Genomic DNA, 19,745 nt, shown 5'->3' with positions numbered 1-19,745 from the left:
TTTATATATTTTCTGTCTGATTGTGACTACTACTGGCCTCTACAACAAATAGCTAGAGAATAAAATATCACTTTTCTGTACACAACACTTCTAGATAGATAGATAGATGGATAGATAGATAGATGGATAGATAGATAAGATTCAAGATTAACTTTATTGTCCAACGAGTGGGACATTTTTGTCTTGGGCTTATACCCCAACTGCAGTCATACATGTAAAACAAGTCATACAGGTAATACATAGTGCAACAGACAGACAGACAGACAGATAAGACTCAAGATTCAAGATTAACTTTATTGTCCAACGAGTGGGAAATTTTGTTTTGGGCTTATACCCCAACTGCAGTCATAAAACAAGTCATACAGGTAATAAATAGTGCAACAGTGTGATAGATAGATAGATAGATAGATAGATAGATAGATAGATAGATAGATAGATAGATAGATAGATAGATAGATAGATAGATAGATTCAAGATTAACTTTATTGTCCAACGAGTGGGACATTTTGTCTTGGGCTTATACCCCAACTGTAGTCATACATGTAAAACTAGTCATACAGGTAATACATAGTGCAACAGTGCAACAGATAGATAGATAGATAGATAGATAGATAGATAGATAGATAGATAGATAGATAGATAGATAGATAGATAGATAGATAGATAGATAGATAGATAGATAGATTCAAGATTAACTTTATTGTCCAACGAGTGGGACATTTTGTCTTGGGCTTATACCCCAACTGTAGTCATACATGTAAAACTAGTCATACAGGTAATACATAGTGCAACTGTGCAACAGATAGATAGATAGATAGATAGATAGATAGATAGATAGATAGATAGATAGATAGATAGATAGATAGATAGATAGATAGATAGATAGATAGATAGATAGATAGAAAGAAAGTATATTGAGGTTATAAAAATACTTTAGATTTGGAGCCCAATGCCCATATTTAGCGTTTTCACAGCTTTTCTGTTGCAAGAGGTGGATACTGTTTCAATGTAGGACTCCATTTCCCTTTTAAATGTACAAAAAGATGGTCTAACTTTTAACACCTTACATTTATGGATATAAAACTTGGTCAGCAACACTAAAAACCCTCCAAAATATTCACTTTACTATGATAGAAAACGGTCACTTCATGATGTGTGTGCATGGTGTTACCACCAGCCACAGGCGGCGGGCGGCGCTGATGAGCTCATACGTCCATTGTCCGCCGCGAATTAACCCCACGGAGAAGAACGCGAACCGGAAATTACGGCAGCTCTTTTCCCTGACGGAACTAGATAAACAAACAATAGCCATAAGACATTATATATTACATATATTTTAGAACCGGAGACAATAGAGATGCTATTTTTTTTTTCTTCAATGCATTTATAAATATGTCTGTTAGTAATAATCCCCGCCCCTGAGTAATAAGCCCCGTTAGCGGCGGTTTAGCAGGACTTATTAGCATCCTCGTAGCTCCGTCCGCTGGCAGCTACGACATGTTTATTTTAGTGCTGAGACGAAGGAGCGCGACATGATGGCACGAAACTGTCGCAGTGTCAGCAAGTAGCTACACGAATCTCACTTGAAGGTAAAGAGTTGTGTCTTTTATAACTGGATTGTTTGACTAAAATTGAAAAAAAGAAAGAAAAAGAGAGAGAGACAGAGAGAGAGAGTAGATGTTAACGATGATATTGTTGTAGCAGCAGCACGCCACAAGTTTTGTTTTGGATCTCAGCAGTGCTGCATTAAAACGTGTGCAGGCAGAGTGGTACCGTTAACTCACCCTTAACCTTAAAGTGGTCATTAGTTACTCTGAGAGCTGTTTTTGATTCATTGCATTGGTTATTATGGTTATTTCTCCTCGATAAATCGCTAATATGTGTAAAGAGTTGGAGCCAAACTTTTTTTTTCTTTCCCCTCATGTCTTTTTATTGGGCATTTATACTGTAAAACACATTGATTACATAACATACAGAACAGATACATGAAACAATGGGAGCAATCAAAAATAAATGAACAGAAATAGGACATAACAGGTTGACCAAGAAAAAAACAATAGATAAAATGTTGCCCTCCCTCATCTTTCCTCTTCCCCTAGAGTCAAACTTTATTTTAATAATAAAAGTTATTGTGTAACTTTCTCCACTTCAGATCAGAAGACTGTTGGGGGGCCGGGGGGGGCTCAGGTATAACAACCTGGCCTGAGTTTGATCCAGGACTGCACTCCTCCGTCACATCTCCACATCTCCTCCACCGCCACCAGCACCAGAACCACCAACCACCACCGGCACCATCATGGCGTGGGCTCTGAAGTTACCTCTCACCGATGAAGTGATCGAGTCCGGACTGGTCCAGGACTTCGATGCCAGTCTCTCGGGCATTGGCCAGGAGCTGGGTGCAGGGGCTTACAGCATGAGGTACGGGACCAATACCAATACCAATACCAGTACTGGTACCAGAACCAGTAGGGGTGGGAATCTTTTACTTTCTCACGATTCGATTCGATTCTGATTTTTGGGGCTACGATTCGATTCAAAATTGATTTTCGATTCAAAACAATTTGATTCACAATGATTTCTGCTTCAGTCTATCGGTGTGCAAAGGATCCTCATGATCTACTCCATTCCGCTTTGCAAGACAGAATGACTAGAGTGTCTTTTTCACATTTATTGAGTTTTAAACATTTATCCATTTATGCTTAGATGGAATTGTTGAAACTGTTGCATAAAAGCAATATCACATATTGCTTAACTCATTGAGTGCCAACCACGTAATTTCTCGTTTTTCGTTCCCATGCGTTGAGTGCCAAAAACGAGATTTTACATTTTTTGCTTTTTTTTTAAATTATGAAAATAGACACTTTAATACACATTATATGTAAATTTGGGGACTCTACGACGAGCAGAACTGAAATAGATGACGATCAAAGTCTCATGACAGCTCATGATCTGGAAGTTTTTATCATAACTAAATTGCCGGTACACTTGACTAAAAACTTTGGAAAGGAGCGCGGCACTCAATGAGTTAAGTAACAAAATTAAAAGTACCTCTTTATTAAAATAAATTGTGCAGTTAAACATGCTGCCTTTTAAATTCTAAGGAAACGGAGGCTGACAGCCAGCAGATTTGTTTCATTTTTTCTATTTTTTAAAATCAATTTTGGGACATTTTATATTGATTCTGAATCGTCTTAAATGAGAATTGCGATTTTTATGTGAATCGATTTTTTGGCACACCCCTAAGAACCAGTATCAGAACCAGTGCCAGTCCTAGTCCTGCACTGGTTGGGTCTTTCGTCTTCAGTTCACTGCTGTTGTTGCGTGCTAAACATACCATTGGATTTTCAATTTTAATGTCTGAGCCATATGATCTAATATTTGTTTTATTTTGGGATGAAACTGATATAATCAATGACAGTGAAGGTGCTGTAGCAGTAGCAGGGATGCTTAGATTTAGTGATTTTAGGTTAAAAATGTTGTTTGTTTTCATTAGTCCCAGAAGCTTTTAACAATCTAAATCTAATAATCTATGTAAGTGGCAACTCATTGAATTGAGTAAATCAAATGGTTGATTAACAGAAAGTTAATCGGCAACTGCATTGATCATCTTTCATCAGTCATAAAAGCTACACTTAACCATTATATTTACTGTTGATTCATCATCAATTTACTTATTTTTTTAATTTATTGATGATCAGTCATAATTTCATCAAATGTTTTGATTTATTTGATCAAAACCTTAAATTCAAAGATATTAAGTCTACTTTTGATCTTACTTTTGTAGTTTGTTTATCACGTGTTTAATATTCAGACATTTAAACTTTAATAATCATTAATGGAACATGTTTTTATAGTCTGAGATCTTTATTATATGACAGGCTTATGGCTTAATGGGTTTATTTGGTATTTTTTATACACTTTTCTGTACAAATCAGCTTTTTTTTAATGTGCAGTATGTCACATTTTCCCAAATTAAAGCTTTGTGTTGACACCAATTTGCAGTTAAAGCAGAGAAATCCCTTCACACTTTGAATTAGTACATAAATACATGAAGTCTTGGAAGACTCTTTGATGAAAGGTTGATTTACAAAGTGAAAGTTTTCTTACAGATGACGCAGCAAAGTCCTGAATCACTCAAGTGTAAAATACCTTGCTCACATTTCTCTGGTGTTGTTTAATTGATGAGGTTTTATTCAGGAGTTTAAAGTCCAGATAGACATTTAAGATCTCTCTACTGCTCAGTTTTTAATGATGGAAACGATGTGAAATCCATTTAGGTTTTGCTGATTCAGGCTCTTGGCTCTGCTGTAGGAGGAGGAAGCTCTCTCTCTCTCTTTTGTGTCCTTTCTGCCTGGTTCAGTTCAGCGCTCTGTTATATGACACTGTACAAGTTGCAAAGTGTCTGCGGCTTGTCCCTTTTAAATTCTTCTGTTGAGACGAGCAACGAGATACTGACTGGATACCTTGGTATTTAGTGATGTCGCACAAAGTACCGCCGTTATAATTAATGAAATGGAAAGCTGGCAAACACAACGACCTGCCATTCAGCGTTAAGAGTTTATTCTAGTGATTGTAGGTGGTTTTGTGAGGCTGACAAGGATCTAACTATTAAAGGGATAGTTCAACATTTTGGCAAATTGGCCCATTGCCATAATCCGTATAGTTGTAGCAGTAGGTTTGTTACCTTTAATTGTTGGTGCAAGCTATTTTTAGAATGGCGGAGCAGAGCCGCAAGCTGCTCAGAGCTACGCTACAGAGGCTCATGGGATTTCTTGGTTTCCCTCATCAAACTCATCAAATACACAATCCAACAACTCCAAAACACTCTGGTGGACAAGTTGCGACCTGCACATTCACCACGCTATGAGATAATAACAGAACGTTACCAGACAGAGTTGTTTTAGAGGGAAATTCATGCAAAACCGCTGATGCGCGTTGCCTTCAGGGACAGTTTTTCATCAAGCAGTCTCTGAATTTCCCTCTAAAACAACTCTGTCTGGTAACGCTCTGTTATTATCTCATAGCGTGGTGAATGTGCAGGTCACAACTTGTCCACCAGAGCGTTTTGGAGTTGTTGGATTGTGTATTTGATGAGTTTGATGAGGGAAACCAAGAAATCCCATTAGCCTCCGTAGCGTAGCTCTGAGCAGCTCGCGCCTCTGCTCCGCTGTTCTAAAAACAGCTTGCACCGACAATTAAAGGTAACGAACCTACTGCTATGACTATAGAGATTATCGCAATGGGCCAATTTGCCAAACTGTTGAACTATCCCTTTAAATATCAATATTTATTCTTTAATAATCAATGTGTCCCACACTCACAGCTTTTGTCTCCGTGTGTCTCTGCTCTCCAGCGATGTTCTCGCCCTCCCCATCTTCAAGCAGGAGGAGTCCAACCTGCCTCCAGACACTGACAACAAGATCCTTCCCTTCCAGTATGTTCTGTGTGCAGCTACCTCGCCAGCTGTTAAACTGCATGATGAAACACTCACCTACCTCAACCAAGGTCAGCATCTGGATCACGGCCATTTTCCACCTCTAAATCTTTAGCGATCGAAGAACATCAAGTCAAAAGCCACTGAAAATCCATCCTCATGTTTTTTTTTGTTTTTTTAAAAAATATATATGACTTGGATGACTGTAAATCTTTTGATATCTGGCGTTTATAGGTGGAGGGAAACAATCAGTATGGGAATATGTTGAAGTGTGGTATGTTTCTGATATATTAGCACCAATATACATCACAGATATTGCGATGTATCATGGTTATCTCGCAGTGTATGTGGTATTTTTTTTCTGATAGTCATGCCGTTGTTTCCATGGGCAACTTACTGTATGTATTGTGATTAGTATGACTACAGTATATAAAGGCTAGATATCTAGAGATAGCTAGAGATCCATTTATTCACATGGTGGTGGTGTTGTTACAGGGCAGTCCTATGAAATACGAATGCTTGACAATCGGAAAATTGGGGAACTTCCGGAAATCACTGGTAAAATGGTGAAGGTAAGATTCGCATAAACGCACTATTATATGAATGAATGAATGAATGAATGAATGAAATGTTATTATTGTATCTTGCTTACACCGTCTGTCCAGCCCACATGAGCTTATAAGACATCAAATAATCACACAACGCAGGACCAGAGGACGTCACAAAAACATCAGAATATGAAAATACAACTAAAACTGCTTTTACATAGATCCTCCAGAACAACTGAATCATCCTCACAGTTGGATTCAAGAAAAAAATAAACATTACCAAATAATAAGAATACCTAGCTTCTAAGTAGTTGACAGGAAATTACTTTATATTAGTACTAAGAAATCATAATAAATACTAATTAAACAAACTATCTTTCCTTTTTTTCCCAGGCTTTAGTTTGGAAATAAAATTATCAGTCATAAACACATTAAAATTAAACAACTGTTCCAGTTTTTGCTCATTAGAGCACCAAGATATTTCAGTACCTCTCTCAAGCCATCATCATAATTTGTACAGTACAGAAGAAAATGGGTCTCGCTTTCCTCAGCTGTGCGAGATGTAAAACATAATTCTAATCTGAGCGCAGGTCCGGTGTGAAAGTGTTTGAGCGTTTACTAAAAAGCGTTCACTAAAAACATAGACTTTTTCCTGAATTTTCAGAGCATTATTCGTGTGGTGTTTCACGACCGACGGCTTCAGTACACGGAGCACCAGCAGCTGGAAGGCTGGCGCTGGAATCGGCCCGGCGATCGCATCCTGGACCTGGGTGAGCGCTGACTGAAACATGACGCTTCTCCTCTGTTATATTGGATTTATATATATATACCGTATATATATGTGTGTGTGTGTTTGTGCAGCCTTGTGTTGTGTACATTAACCAACTGAGATGAATAAAAAAAAAATCCATTCAGGTTATTGATTGTCAAAGTGAAGTGAATTAAAAACCCTTGATAACGGCCTGTTTTGCATTGATCCATTGCAGATATCCCCATGTCAGTCGGCATAATCGACCCCAGGGCTAACCCTACTCAGCTAAACACTGTGGAGTTCCTTTGGGACCCATCAAAACGAACCTCAGTTTTTATCCAGGTAGCATGACGGACAACTTTCATTCATTAAAAAAAAAAGCAATGGCAGTACATAATCTCAGGCTCTTTTACAGCACTTCTGCATTATAGCACTGAGCTTGTTAACATTTAGCGTAGTACTCATCAATTCTGTTTGGCAGAAGTAAAGTGAGTGTAATTCTGCAGGCAGAAGTTACTAATACAAATGAGCAGATGTATATTTATTTATTTAATGACTCCACAGTGTGATTTCATGTCATTATTCCCATATACAGTAGATTTTTCACTTTTATATCCCATTTTTTCTTGTTTTAAGGTTCACTGCATCAGCACAGAATTCACCATGCGTAAGCACGGTGGAGAGAAGGGCGTGCCTTTCCGCATCCAGATCGACACGTTCAAAGAGAACGAGAGTGGCGAGTACACGGAGCACCTGCACTCCGCCTCCTGCCAGGTCAAAGTGTTCAAGGTTAGACCGCTGACAAACAAACAAACACGTGTTGTTTTGGTTTCTTTGCTTGTGTTATCGCCCATAAATAACCGGCCACCATAATGACCCCTCCAAACCCCACAACCCCACCCGTGTCAGCCCAAAGGCGCAGACAGAAAGCAGAAGACGGACCGGGAGAAGATGGAGAAGAGGGCGCCGCAGGAGAAGGAGAAGTACCAGCCGTCGTATGAAACCACGATCCTGACAGAGGTCAGACTCAGCACACGACCACACACCATGAATAATGATGTGATGAAGAGAGAGGGAAACGTGGCCTCTTAAATGTGATGTGAGGAACAGATTATCTGATCTTAACCCTCATTTAAATACTTAGAAAGTCAAAATTTCAACCCTGGACCATTACTTTTTTTTTTTTCTTTAGAACTTTTTATTTAAACATTTTACAAAACATTTCCTGATATATGACTTTGAAAATGTGTGATAGACTGTACAGTAGAATGAGTTACATATACTACTGTATATATAATAGATAATAGATAAATTAAAAGGGGAGAGAATAAATAATAAGAGTAGAAATGGATAAAATAAATTTATTAATAAAATGATTAACTAGATAAATAAAAATAAGTAATAAAACACACATACATCTATACATCATCCTACACATTCATGTATACACATACGTACCTTCAAATTCATGTATGTACATATGTATAATTAGATTAAGGTAAAGAGGTATATTAATGCGTAAAAATAATATATTAAAACAGGATAAGTAAATATAACGCAGACTAACAGACAAAAATGTACATAATTATGAAATTAAAAATAGTAACAGCACTGACAGTGACGGGTAGAAGAGCAAACATCTATAGATGGAATTGAGCAGGATTTTCCAAAGAGGAGCTCCAACAGTACTCCATCACCTGGACCATTATTTTTAAAGTTTTTTTTCCACTGCAAATCAAGTTCAGTGAAGTTACTAAATATGGCTCTGCACCTTCCTTTTGAAGATAATAATTTTTTTAACCCAAAATGTGTGTATAAAATATAAAAATACATGGATAAAGTATATAAATCTGTGTTTGAAAAAGGAAAAACACATATTCTAAACTTAGTTTAAACAACTTAAATAACTCACTTGCTCGAAAAATGAATAAAAGATGGGAAAATAGAGAAAAGGAACAAAATCTGTCTAAATGTTGACACCATTCGAAGTAGAGCTGAAGAGAAGAGGTTCATTTCTTTTGTCCAAAACAAAAAAGTTAATTTAACTCTGATATAGTAGAGACGTGCAGAGCCGGAGAATTAACACATGATGAATTCATCATTGACCCATTTGACAGTGAAGCTTCTGTCTGTCGCTAATCAATTTAACAGTTTATCATTTTACCTCAGATTCCAACAAATGTATGTAACGCTAGGAAATGAGGTTGTGAACGTCAGGACAAACAGACCAGAGCAGAGAGAGCTTCTGCAGCTAATGCAGCTGTTAACCTGTTGCAGTGTGGATTTATCTCTGAGGTTATTCAGATGTCAGCTAACAGAGGTGTCGGTCTTCTTGCAGTGCTCTCCGTGGCCTGAGGCGACGTACGTCAACAACTCTCCTTCTCCCGGCTTCAACAGCTCACACAACAGCTTCCCAGTAGCGGAAGGGTATGAGTGATCGACGCTTTCTACCGATACTTCATGGTTAAAGGCCTTTTACACACCGGGGATTGAGACATTGAGTGGGTCTTTGCCTCCACATCGTGCCTTATGCTGCGTTCAAGACAACTCAGAAGTTACTGAAAAGTCGGAACTCCAACTTCCGACATCGTAGCGTTCACGTTAAAGGGATAGTTCAACATTTCGGCGAATTGACCCATTGCCATAATCTCTATAGTTTTACTAGTAGGTTCGTTACCTTTAATTGTCGGTGCAAGCTGTTTTTAGAACGGCAGAGCGGAGCTGCGAGCTGCTGGTTTCCCTCATCAAACTCATCAAATACACAATCCAATAACTCCAAAACGCTCTGGTGGACAAGTTGTGACCTGCACATTCACCACGCTATGAGATAATAACAGAACGTTACCAGACAGAGTTGTTTTAGAGGTAAATTCATGCAAAACCGCTGATGTGCGTTGCCTTCAGGGGCAGTTTTTCAGCAAGCAGTCTCTGAATTTACCTCTAAAACAACTCTGTCTGGTAACTGTTAAGGAAAACCAGAGTCTGAAAAAACTTGACATGCGAATTACCCACACGAAAAATACATCCCCAGTGTGTGAAGGCCATAACACTGCTTGAGTTTGATTTATGATAATTCTGAGTGCCGGTGTGTTATTATTAGTGAAAACAACACATGATGTTTAGATTCTTTTCCTTCCTAGAAACGGTTCACCAAACCACCAGCCCGAGCCGGTCGTTCAGGTCTTAGATGTAAGTACAAGTGCAAATCAATGTCTGGAATGGATTCATGTTAACTGTGTGGCTCCCTCCTGCTTCGCTCAACCACTGAATATTAATAATCACATCTGGCGTCTAGCTGCTAAACATCTGTCTCCCTTCATGTTCACCAACATGCTCAGGAAACACAAACAGGAATCGGCCAAATCTGTGTCATTTAATAACGATATATTAGAATATATTTAGAATATGTCATGTCTACATGTACATGTTTATTTGATTTGATTTAATTTGATTATTCTTTATTTTGAACATATTAAAAAGAGAGATAAAAAAGTCATATAAAATAAGTAACACGTTATGGTGTCCCAAAGAACAAGTCCAATATTTAAATCAGTAAACGAATAATGCTCGAAAAGGAGCAGGAGGAAGCCAAGCTTTTTAGTTCCCACCCCTTATTCACTTCACTACTCCATCATTCCATAATAAAGTAAAACAAAATAAACCGAATACTCTCAGTTTTATAATCTCCTATCCCTGTGTAGTCAAAATGATATTCCAACCTACTTTTCCTCATTCTCATATTTTTTTAGAAACATGTTTTTGTATAATTCCACAATTGCACCCCACAGACTGTTATGCACATACTTTTCAGACTTGTTCTGACGTTAATTCTCTTAAAATTCAATTCCCCCCTCAGATTATACCCACCCTGCCTTTTCATAAACATATTTTGTACCTCAACCGGAAGAAGGTTATATCAGAGTATGTGCCTTTATGAATAATGAGTTTGTATGCTTAAGATATCCAGTGTTGTTGACGATTCTTATTGCTCTTTTTTGTAATGTGCATAACGGCTGTAGGTTGGATTTGTAGGTATTACCCCATATCTCCACACAGTAGCTCAGATATGGAAGTATGAGTGCATTATACAGAGTATGTAGTGATTTATAGTCCAGAATGTGTCTTGATTTCCCCAAAGTTGCGCTAATCTTTGCTATTTTTGCTTTGTCATGTTTAATATGTGGTTTCCAGGAGATTGTATGATCTACAATCACACCCAGAAATTTTATTTCATAAACTCTTTCTATGCTTATGTTTATGTCAATTTTCAATTTTACTTGAGGGTTCGTTTTATATTTTTCAAATAACATAATATTTGTTTTACTCAAATTCAATGACAATTTGTTTACATTAAACCACCTTTTTATTAATTAATTTATTTCTGCTGTGATTGTCTCCAGAAGCTGCTGCAAATTGTCCCCGGCGCAAAAGATGTTCGTATTATCAACTAATAAGATACTTTTCATTACACATGATACTTTACATATGTTGTTTTTGTACATTATAAACAGTTTAGGACCTAAAACAGACCCTTGTGGTACGCCACATGTTATGGGCAAGTGAGCAGATGTATAGCTCCTCACCCAATCCAATCCAACCCCTCTGATGCCATACCTTTCTAATTTATTGAATAGAATAGCTTTCTTTAAGGCTATGAAAATTCCCATTACATGTTTTTTATTCAGACCTCTGTCTAGCTGATGCTCAGTCACATACACCCATTGAGAAATAAAAGGAGGGGGAATTAACTGAAGAAGAATTAATAATAAAGCTGAATAAACCTCAGCGCTAATTTAATTGTTGCATAATTTTCACCCACTAAGAAATTAACTGTGGGTTAAATAGGTTTAAAAGGTTAAAGAGGTAATTTCAGGCTAATTTATACTGAGCGCAGTTACTGTGCTGCTAAATTGATGTTAATTATAATTCCAATGTCTGTCTTTTTAACAGATTTTTGGAGATTATTTGTTTTTGCTTAATTGTGAAATGTTAAATTTAACGACTTCTCATTAGAATAAAGAGGCTGTGATGAAGTCTTTTTAAATCCTGAGACAAATATGACGCAACACAAACACACAAAACAAACTGTATTTTTCCATGAGCTAACTCTGAGATTGTTTCAGTTGTGCGTCTTATTTTTTAATGTTTTATTTTTTCCCCACTTAGAATTTGTTACCCACGGCAACGCCACAGGACGCACAACAGTGGCTTCACAGGAACCGCTTCTCACCTTTCTGTCGGCTCTTCACCAACTTCTCAGGTAAAAAAAGAGGCTCTTTAATACAGAACTGTGGTGGCCAATTATATAAATAACAAGTGTTTATTTTTGTGCGGTGTCGCTTGTAGCTGCCAAAAACACAGGGAGGAAGTCTGTTGTTTGTTAGCGACCGCAGGCAGAAAAATCGTCTGTAGCTCAGCTTGGATGGCGACCTCTCTCAGGACACGCAGAAACTTGATAGTTAATTAAAGTTCACAGTGAGAGGAGGAGGTTTCTGTTGTTAAAACACGGCCTGTCCTGTTTGTGTGCACCAGGGGCGGACCTGTTGAAGCTGACCAGGGACGATGTCATTCAGATCTGTGGCCCTGCCGACGGCATCAGACTCTTCAATGCACTGAAGGGACGGTGGGTCTCCTGTTATGCTACGTTTTATTTGATTCTACACAGTATGGAAAAGTACAGGATTTGATTTGATACATTTCTAGGTCTGGAAAAGGGACATACAGTATATGACATCTTGCTGAGAGCTGGATATGAAGACCGTTATTATAACAAAGAGAAAGTTGAGATTAACGTATTAAAAGAAATTATTTTCCAACAAAGTAAAGATAGATGGGCATTAGATATTTGGGGTAAACCAAAGCTGCACACTTACTGTGAAATAAAACAGGTATTTGGCCCAGAAAATTATGTTTTGTATAATTTGTCTAAAAAGAAAAGATCCCTGTGTGCTCAATTGAGAGCTGGTGTACTTGATCTTCATATGGAGACAGGCAGATATGTTGGCACAGCAGAAGACGATAGAATTAGTAATTTATGTGACATCCAAGAGATGGAAAATGAAATTCATTTTGTGTTCTACAGTCCTTTCTATAAAACAAAAATTGTTTAGTAAGGTAGATCCAAATAACGAATTTGTGTGGTTAGAAGATGCTGAGAAGCTAAAACTTCTTTTTCAGTTGAATATATTTGCATTTTCTTTATTTCTTGAAAAGGCGTGTGCAATGAGACGAAGAGCGATATATAGTTGAATACCAGAAGTAAACTTAAATTGTTTATTTATGTGTCACACCTGTGGCAGGTAATACCAACAGGAAGGACTGTCTAGTCTTTTTTTTTATATTTGTCATTAAATGTGTCTTGTAATCCCATATGGGATGGGCCACAGTGGTGGCATGACACGAAAATAAAAAAAATCATTCATTCATTCATTCATATATACACTTATCTGAGTTTGGTTTTATCTGAAGTTATTTGGGTTAATTATTTTATATGCGCTATTTATCTAGCTATAATCTCCTGGAAATGATTTGGTGACATATTGGCCTACAAATTCAGAATAATGAAAACAAACTATTAATTGCATAATTTATTTACATGATACACATCTAATTACTCAAATGTCACAAATTATTTGAATTTTTTTTTGTCTGGAAATTAGGGTCTGGAAAAAATATGAAATTTTGAAATGTTGAATGTGTAGGAACCCTGTCTCATGTATTTATATTGTGTGGCTGTGGTTGTTCCAGAGTGGTACGTCCGAGGCTGACCATCTACGTCTGCCAGGAGTCTCAGCAGCTGCGGGAACAGCAGCCGAAACACGAAAACGGAGACGCTGCTGCCAACACTTTCTTTGGTGAGTCGGCTTCTTCTCCATGTCCAAAAGCCAAAGCTGGGGGCTGCTGAATCAACAACAATCGTTTTTATTTTGTCATATACATTAAAAGTACAGTGTAAAATCAATGCAATGAAATGCATTTTGCCAGACACCATAAATAAATGATTAAATAATAAATAAAAGAATCGGTGGTCCGTTCTGACACACTCTCAAAAACTTTTTATTTGTTAATGAGTCCAGTCAAAACAGGCATTAAGGCAAGTTTATTTGTAAAGCATCATAACAACATCCTCTGCCCTTAGACCCTCACAAAACAGCTTCCAAACTATTTCTAAATTAACGAAAAATCCATACATGTAAGAAAATAGTGTTGCAATGTGGTCAAAAGACTTCATGTGACCACATTTTACTCAAAACTCACCAACGTCACCTGCTTCTTAAATCAAAGATCGGGCACAACAGACCTCTATAACAGAACAATCATAATACCAAATGCAACCTAAAGTAAGCAAATATTAAATAGAAAAATCTATCCTCAAAATTGATTACGTTTAATGGTGACAATTCCTGTTACACCAATGATGTATGAAGCCCCAAGATCAGATGATTGACATTTAGGTAACCAGGAAGCATCGTTGGACATGTCATTAAGTCACAGCATCATCACAGAGTAATAACAGCTATAACAACTATAAAACTATAAAACTGGTAATGCTCAAATACTATTTATTAAAGTTGTGGCAGACAGCCTCCTCGGTGATGTGCAGCCGTTCGCTCTCCGTGTCTCCATGTCTCCATGTTGCCCGTGTTCCTGGATCTGTTCCTGCTGACATTTAAAGGAACAGTTTTGACATTTTGAGAAATACACTTATCCGCTGTCCAGAGATAATTAGAAGATCGAGCTCGTCCCCAATGTCTGCATGATAAATCTGAATAGTGAAGATAATCCCAGGGCTCCTCCTGTTGTCACCATGAGGCGTTCAGGGTCTCCTTGAAGTCATCAAACCTGGAGGAGAAGAAGCCTCGGAGATAATCACTGTAAAATTATAATTTGATGTTTTTACACATCGTTTGTCTAAAGGAATAAACACGATAAAACAGGTTAATGAGTTTTAGGAGGAGCTGGATGTGGATATCGTCACCTTTTCAACCTTATCACCTTATCAACTCCTGCTAACATTTCCATATTTCGCACATTCTGTGACAAACTGTAAACTGTTTTCTTGTCTGTAACAACATCTATTGCACGTCTGTCCGTCCTGGGTGAGGGATCCCTCCTCTGTTGCTCACCCTGAGGTTTCTCCGACTTTTCCCTGTTAAAAGGGTTTTCCATGGAGTTTTTCCTCAGTCGATGTGAGGGTCTAAGGACAGAGGATGTTGTTACGATGCCATGTAAAGCCCTTTGAGACAAACTGTTTGTAAAAACGGGCTATACAAATAAAATTGCCTTGCCTTGCCTTGCCTTTTCCCTGTTTAATCCACCTCCCAGTAAGAAAGTGTTAAAGGGATAGTTAAACTTTTTGGCAAATTCGCCTATTGCCATAATCCCTATAGTTTTAGGAGTAGATTCATTACGTTTAATTGTCGGTGCAAGCTGTTTTGAGATCGGCGGAGCAGAGCCGCAAGCTGCTCAGCTAACGCAACGGAGGCTCATGGTATTTCCACGTTTCTCTCATCAAACTCATCAAATACACAATCCAACAACTCCACAACGCTCTGGTGGACAAGTTGTGACCTGCACATTCACCACGCTATGAAATAATAAAAACGTATAATGTAACATTATGAAACATGAAGCAAATACTCAGAACTACTTGCGCTTTTGAAGTCACTCTGCCGAACAGCTGTGTGGGAAAGTAGTTCCAGCTACGTATTTACCTCTAAAACAACTCTGTCTAGTAACGTTGTGTTATTATCTCATAGCGTGGTGAATGTGCAGGTCACAACTTGTCCGCCAGAGCGTTGTGGAGTTGTTGGATTGTGTATTTGATGAGTTTGATGAGGGAAATTTGCCAGCATGTTGAAATATCCCTTTAAGCACCGATTCTGACATGTTGTAATAACAGGAAAGAAAGAAAAAAAAACGGGTTTTGATCGTTCCTTCCTTTCTGTTCTGGCTGCAGTTTATCACGCCATCTACCTGGAGGAGCTCACGTCTGGCGAGCTGACAGAGAAGATCGCTCAGCTCTTCAACATCTCACCCAGACAGATCAACCAGATCTTCAAACAGGGTCCCACCGGCATCCACGTGCTCGTCAGCGATGAGGTGAGATCTCATCTGTTTCGTATGGGACCCATCAGAAAGCAACTTCAGTTTGTTGTTTCCCCTCCCACATGAACATTAAAGCCCCAGTGTGTAACTTATTTGGCTTTTTATTAGCAAAAATCAAATATTGCTTTCATAAATACGTATTTCACTGAACTCGAATCATACCCGGATACAAATGAAAGCTTTCTCGTACCTTAGAATGAGTTGTTACAAGTCGTTACAAATACATAAGTGGGCGAGGCACCGAACCGAGGCGGCCATGTTGCATCGCCATTTTTTACGTTCAGTGGCAGCGTGACCGTAGGTAACCACGGAAACTCAGCGGAGCTGTCGGCTCGGCCTGTTAAAACTGTCACCACTGTGTAGTGTGAGGAAGGACGGAGGCACTGATGTTGCATTCAGGTGCAGTCAGGCAGACGGCCGTCGGCAAACCAACCGGATGTTGTTTTACTCCAAGAGAGAAAGACGGTAAAACGTGGGTCAGGTAAACAATACGACATCACCATGACAACACATTGTCACGCCTGTATTGTTTTGCCTCGTGCTGGCGGACCACTTGTTTACATAGACGCTTGTTTATCCTGTTACATGCAGCGTCTGTTGTCTGTCTGACGTCTGCCCGATTTCACGTGAATGCAACATCAAGAATACGTTCCGATATGCAACCGCACCGCTAGATGGGGGTAATTCCTACATATTATACCTTTAACGCTGTGTTTTGTTTTGTTTGTTTTTTTAACAGATGATTCAGAACTTCCAGGACGAAGTGTGTTTTGTTTTGGACACAATGAAAGGTAAATGAGTGTGTGGCTGTAATAAACGTCGATGATGACGATGATGACGATGATGACGATGTTGTTGTTTCTATTTTTTACCACAGAGCCTTAATGAGCCGTGTGTTTTCTCTGTTCTCTCTCCAGATGACTCAAACGACGGCTACCACATCATCTTGAAGTGAACGCTGCACAGGAGAATAAACGTCAGACCTGATGATCCAGTCGGCCCCCTTTTTAAAAGCGCCACGCTCCTCGACGTTCTCAGATTCGTTCGAGGCTGCAGAAGAAGGAGAAACATGCGACTGAAGCCCCCACCCCCTCCCCTCCTCTCCCTCTCTCCCTTTCCTCTCTCAAAACCTTATTGTCTTACTTTTTAAGGGAGTGACTCTGTTACCACAGTGAAGTGACGCTCGCCACGCTCTCCTCTCCTGCCTCCCTTTAAAAAAAAAAAAAAAGTCTGTCGCTTGTTGTGTCTCATGAAAAGAGGCGGGGGTTATAGCGGCTCCACAGCTGCTGTCACTGTTTATCTGTTTGCTGAACGTCTTGTGTGCCAAAGCCCTGTGCTTCAGAATCAACAATTTGTTGTCTAAAAAAAAACAAAACAAAACTAACAAACACAACAAAACAAATCAACCAAAAATAGCGAAAAAAAAGAAAAAAATATTACAATAAGCAGCACAGTTACATTGACAGTACTTGATTTTCTGTCTTTCTGTCAGTGAATCCTCCTCGTCATGCTACTGTAGGTCGTCTGCTTCTGCTTGTTTTATTTTGAAGCAAACATGGAATAACTAACGCAATCCCCACAGTCACATCCAATAACCAGCAATCAGGACATGAAGGGAAAAACTGTTGGACTCCAGCTGTGTGCGTATGTGTGAGAGAGTCTCAGTCATTCACTGGTTTATGATTGTGAGGGGAAAAGAAAAGTTTTGTCCGTCTCCCAAACGCTGTTCGGTCCTCGTCGTTAGTGTAGAGAGAGAGCTCGCACTCGTGTTTGTTACTTATGAATTTTGATTGAAGATGATGAAAACACTGTCTTACTAGTGATCACACCAGCAAAACCGTCTCTGGTCCATGTGCTTCCTGTCCCGAATCAGCTTGTTTAACAGCAACATCCTCCTCGTTGTGGCCATTTCCCGGTTTTATTTTTTTTAAAGTAGATAATTGTTTTAAGATGCTTTCATGAGGAATCATACTTTTTATTTTAAATTCTCTTCTTTTATTTTGTTTGTTTGTTTTGTTTTTTAACTTACTGACATCTCTTCGTCATTGTTTTTGGATGTTACCTCCTCCAAATACTAATACATGTAATGAATGGGGTTGCATGTGGAGGAGGGGGTGAGGGCGGTGGAGAAGAAAAAAAAAATGGGTTAGTTTATGTTCAGGTCCATTGTACTGCTGCTTACATGAAAATTGATAGCTTGACCTTGACTTTTTTTTTTTTTTTTTTAGATATCCATCTTTGCCCACATCTCATCAGCATTATTAAAATACTTACCCATGCACCAGTCGCCATCTGTTTCTCTCCTTCGCATTTTTTGCAAAAAAACAAAGCAAATTTGTATATATAGCTCTGGAAAAAATTAAGAGACCACTCCCAAATGATCAGTTTCTCTGGTTTTACTATTTATAGGTATGTGTTCAAATAAATTTTGTTATATTCTATCAACTACCGACAACATTTCTCCCAAAACTGAAATAAAAATATTGTCATTTAGAGCTTTTATTGGCTGAAAATGACTAAACTAGTCTAAATAACAAAAATTATCAAGTCTTTTCAGACCTTGAATAATAATAATGCAAAGAAAACATGTTCATATTTATTCCTAAACAACACAGCAAGAATATTTTAACTCGGGAAGAGTTTATAAATCAGTTTTTGTGGGATAATGTCGATGTTTAATCCCAGCAGTGGTTTTTATAATCTTCCTATAAAAATAGATGTGGTTCATCAGTGTCTCATTAAGTAGAATGAGTTGTGTTTGTGTTGGTATTTAAAAAAGAAAAGAAAAGAATGACTGTCATAACATGTAGAGATGCCTTTAAGAAACATTTGTGAAAGTGGTCTCTTTTTTTTTTTTTCCAGAGCTTGTATTTTTTTTTTTTTTTTACAACTAAATGTCAAAATGTGAGAACTGTTTTTATTATTATTTTTTTTTTTATTAAACACTAAACACAGTTTTTCCTTTGTTTGACAGATGTGGAGGTTTGGTAGCTGTGGTAAGTGAACAGTCATTTTGTTGCCATGGAAACAAGGTTTTTTGTCATCCATCCAATAATATAAATGAACCTGTCCGCATGCAGGTTCACGTTAAAAACCATCAGTTTAATGAAACATGTCAGTTTTTTTTTTTTTGGGTGGACAAATGTTTCTGTTCAATGTGAACAAAGAAGGAAAAGGAGGAGGAGGAGAAAGAAAGAAAAAGAAAAACGCGTCACTCCATTTCCCAGCATGCCCCGGCGCAAGGCATGCTTGTGATGTCACAATAAGTATATATACGGCTACAGGGGAAAATTTCTTCCTCCATTGTTACATTGTAACAAACGGGGCCGGGGCGAAGCGGCGGAGAAAGGCGTCTTCTCTGCTACAACTCACGGCTTCAAACAGGACGAACCGGCCACAAGTCCGCGGAGGAAACACCGAGAGAGAGAGAGAGACACCGAAGTAACAAAAAAAAAAAAAAGAAAACTCAAAGCCTGAACAACCGAGCCGCCCCGGTGCGAAGAAGAAGAAGAAAAAGAAAAAAGGAGGATAAACGAACACAGATGTCAGCGGATTTCTCTCCATTGCAAAGCATTTTTACAGCCTCCACACCAGGAAGAAAAGAAAAGACTCCTCCAGCTCGGCTACGTTTCTATTCAACGCTGCAGCGAAAATGTTGGGAAATAAATCGCAGCTAATCATATGACGTCCCTCTCTCTCTCTCTCCCTCTTTAACTCTAACTCCCTCTCTCTCTCTCTCTTCCTGCCGTGTGTCCTTTAAATAGACAGACAGGCATGCAACATTTAAATAAAAGCTGCAGGTCTAACAGGCAGCTCCTGCTTTCTCTCTGCGTGATGATGATGATGATGGTGGTGATGATCCTTCACTGTGCAGAACAATGAGCATGGAGCCCGAGTAGCCTCA

The 19,745-nt window shown here is 38.5% G+C and overlaps 1 protein-coding gene across 2 annotated transcripts; it reads left to right on the top strand.

Annotated features, from left to right (window-relative positions):
* Positions 1-1,221: 1,221 nt before the first annotated feature.
* On the top strand, positions 1,222-18,122 carry tfcp2 (transcription factor CP2). 2 transcript variants are annotated; one of them, XM_085782744.1, is made up of 17 exons: positions 1,233-1,589; positions 2,153-2,418; positions 5,354-5,505; positions 5,930-6,006; positions 6,647-6,752; positions 6,969-7,075; positions 7,370-7,522; positions 7,643-7,753; positions 9,072-9,160; positions 9,874-9,922; positions 11,134-11,166; positions 11,900-11,993; positions 12,266-12,356; positions 13,481-13,587; positions 15,693-15,835; positions 16,581-16,632; positions 16,759-18,122. In XM_085782744.1, exons 2-17 carry the CDS (start codon positions 2,297-2,299, stop codon positions 16,794-16,796), a joined length of 1,524 nt encoding a protein of 507 aa, XP_085638870.1. In that variant the 5' UTR covers positions 1,233-1,589; positions 2,153-2,296; the 3' UTR covers positions 16,797-18,122. The 2 variants fall into 2 exon arrangements, with proteins under 2 accessions (XP_085638871.1, XP_085638870.1); XM_085782745.1 differs by lacking the exon at positions 11,134-11,166 and having other exon boundaries at positions 1,222-1,589.
* Positions 18,123-19,745: the final 1,623 nt, after the last annotated feature.

Source organism: Trachurus japonicus, chromosome 7, assembly GCF_045865225.1.
Source record: "Trachurus japonicus isolate A0001 chromosome 7, Traja_1.0".
In the NCBI taxonomy this organism is placed as follows: Eukaryota; Metazoa; Chordata; class Actinopteri; order Carangiformes; family Carangidae; genus Trachurus; species Trachurus japonicus.
Note: the sequence above shows the minus strand (reverse complement) of the source record. Positions and strands in the feature narration are given on the sequence as shown.

Bases quoted from the DNA above. Each gene is read 5' to 3' on its own strand.
- tfcp2 (XM_085782744.1), top strand. From the start codon at position 2,297: ATGGCGTGGGCTCTGAAGTTACCTCTCACCGATGAAGTGATCGAGTCC. The intron at 9,161-9,873 runs GTATGAGTGATC...TTTCCTTCCTAG, and splicing joins AGCTTCCCAGTAGCGGAAGG to AAACGGTTCACCAAACCACC. The intron at 16,633-16,758 runs GTAAATGAGTGT...TTCTCTCTCCAG, and splicing joins TGTTTTGGACACAATGAAAG to ATGACTCAAACGACGGCTAC.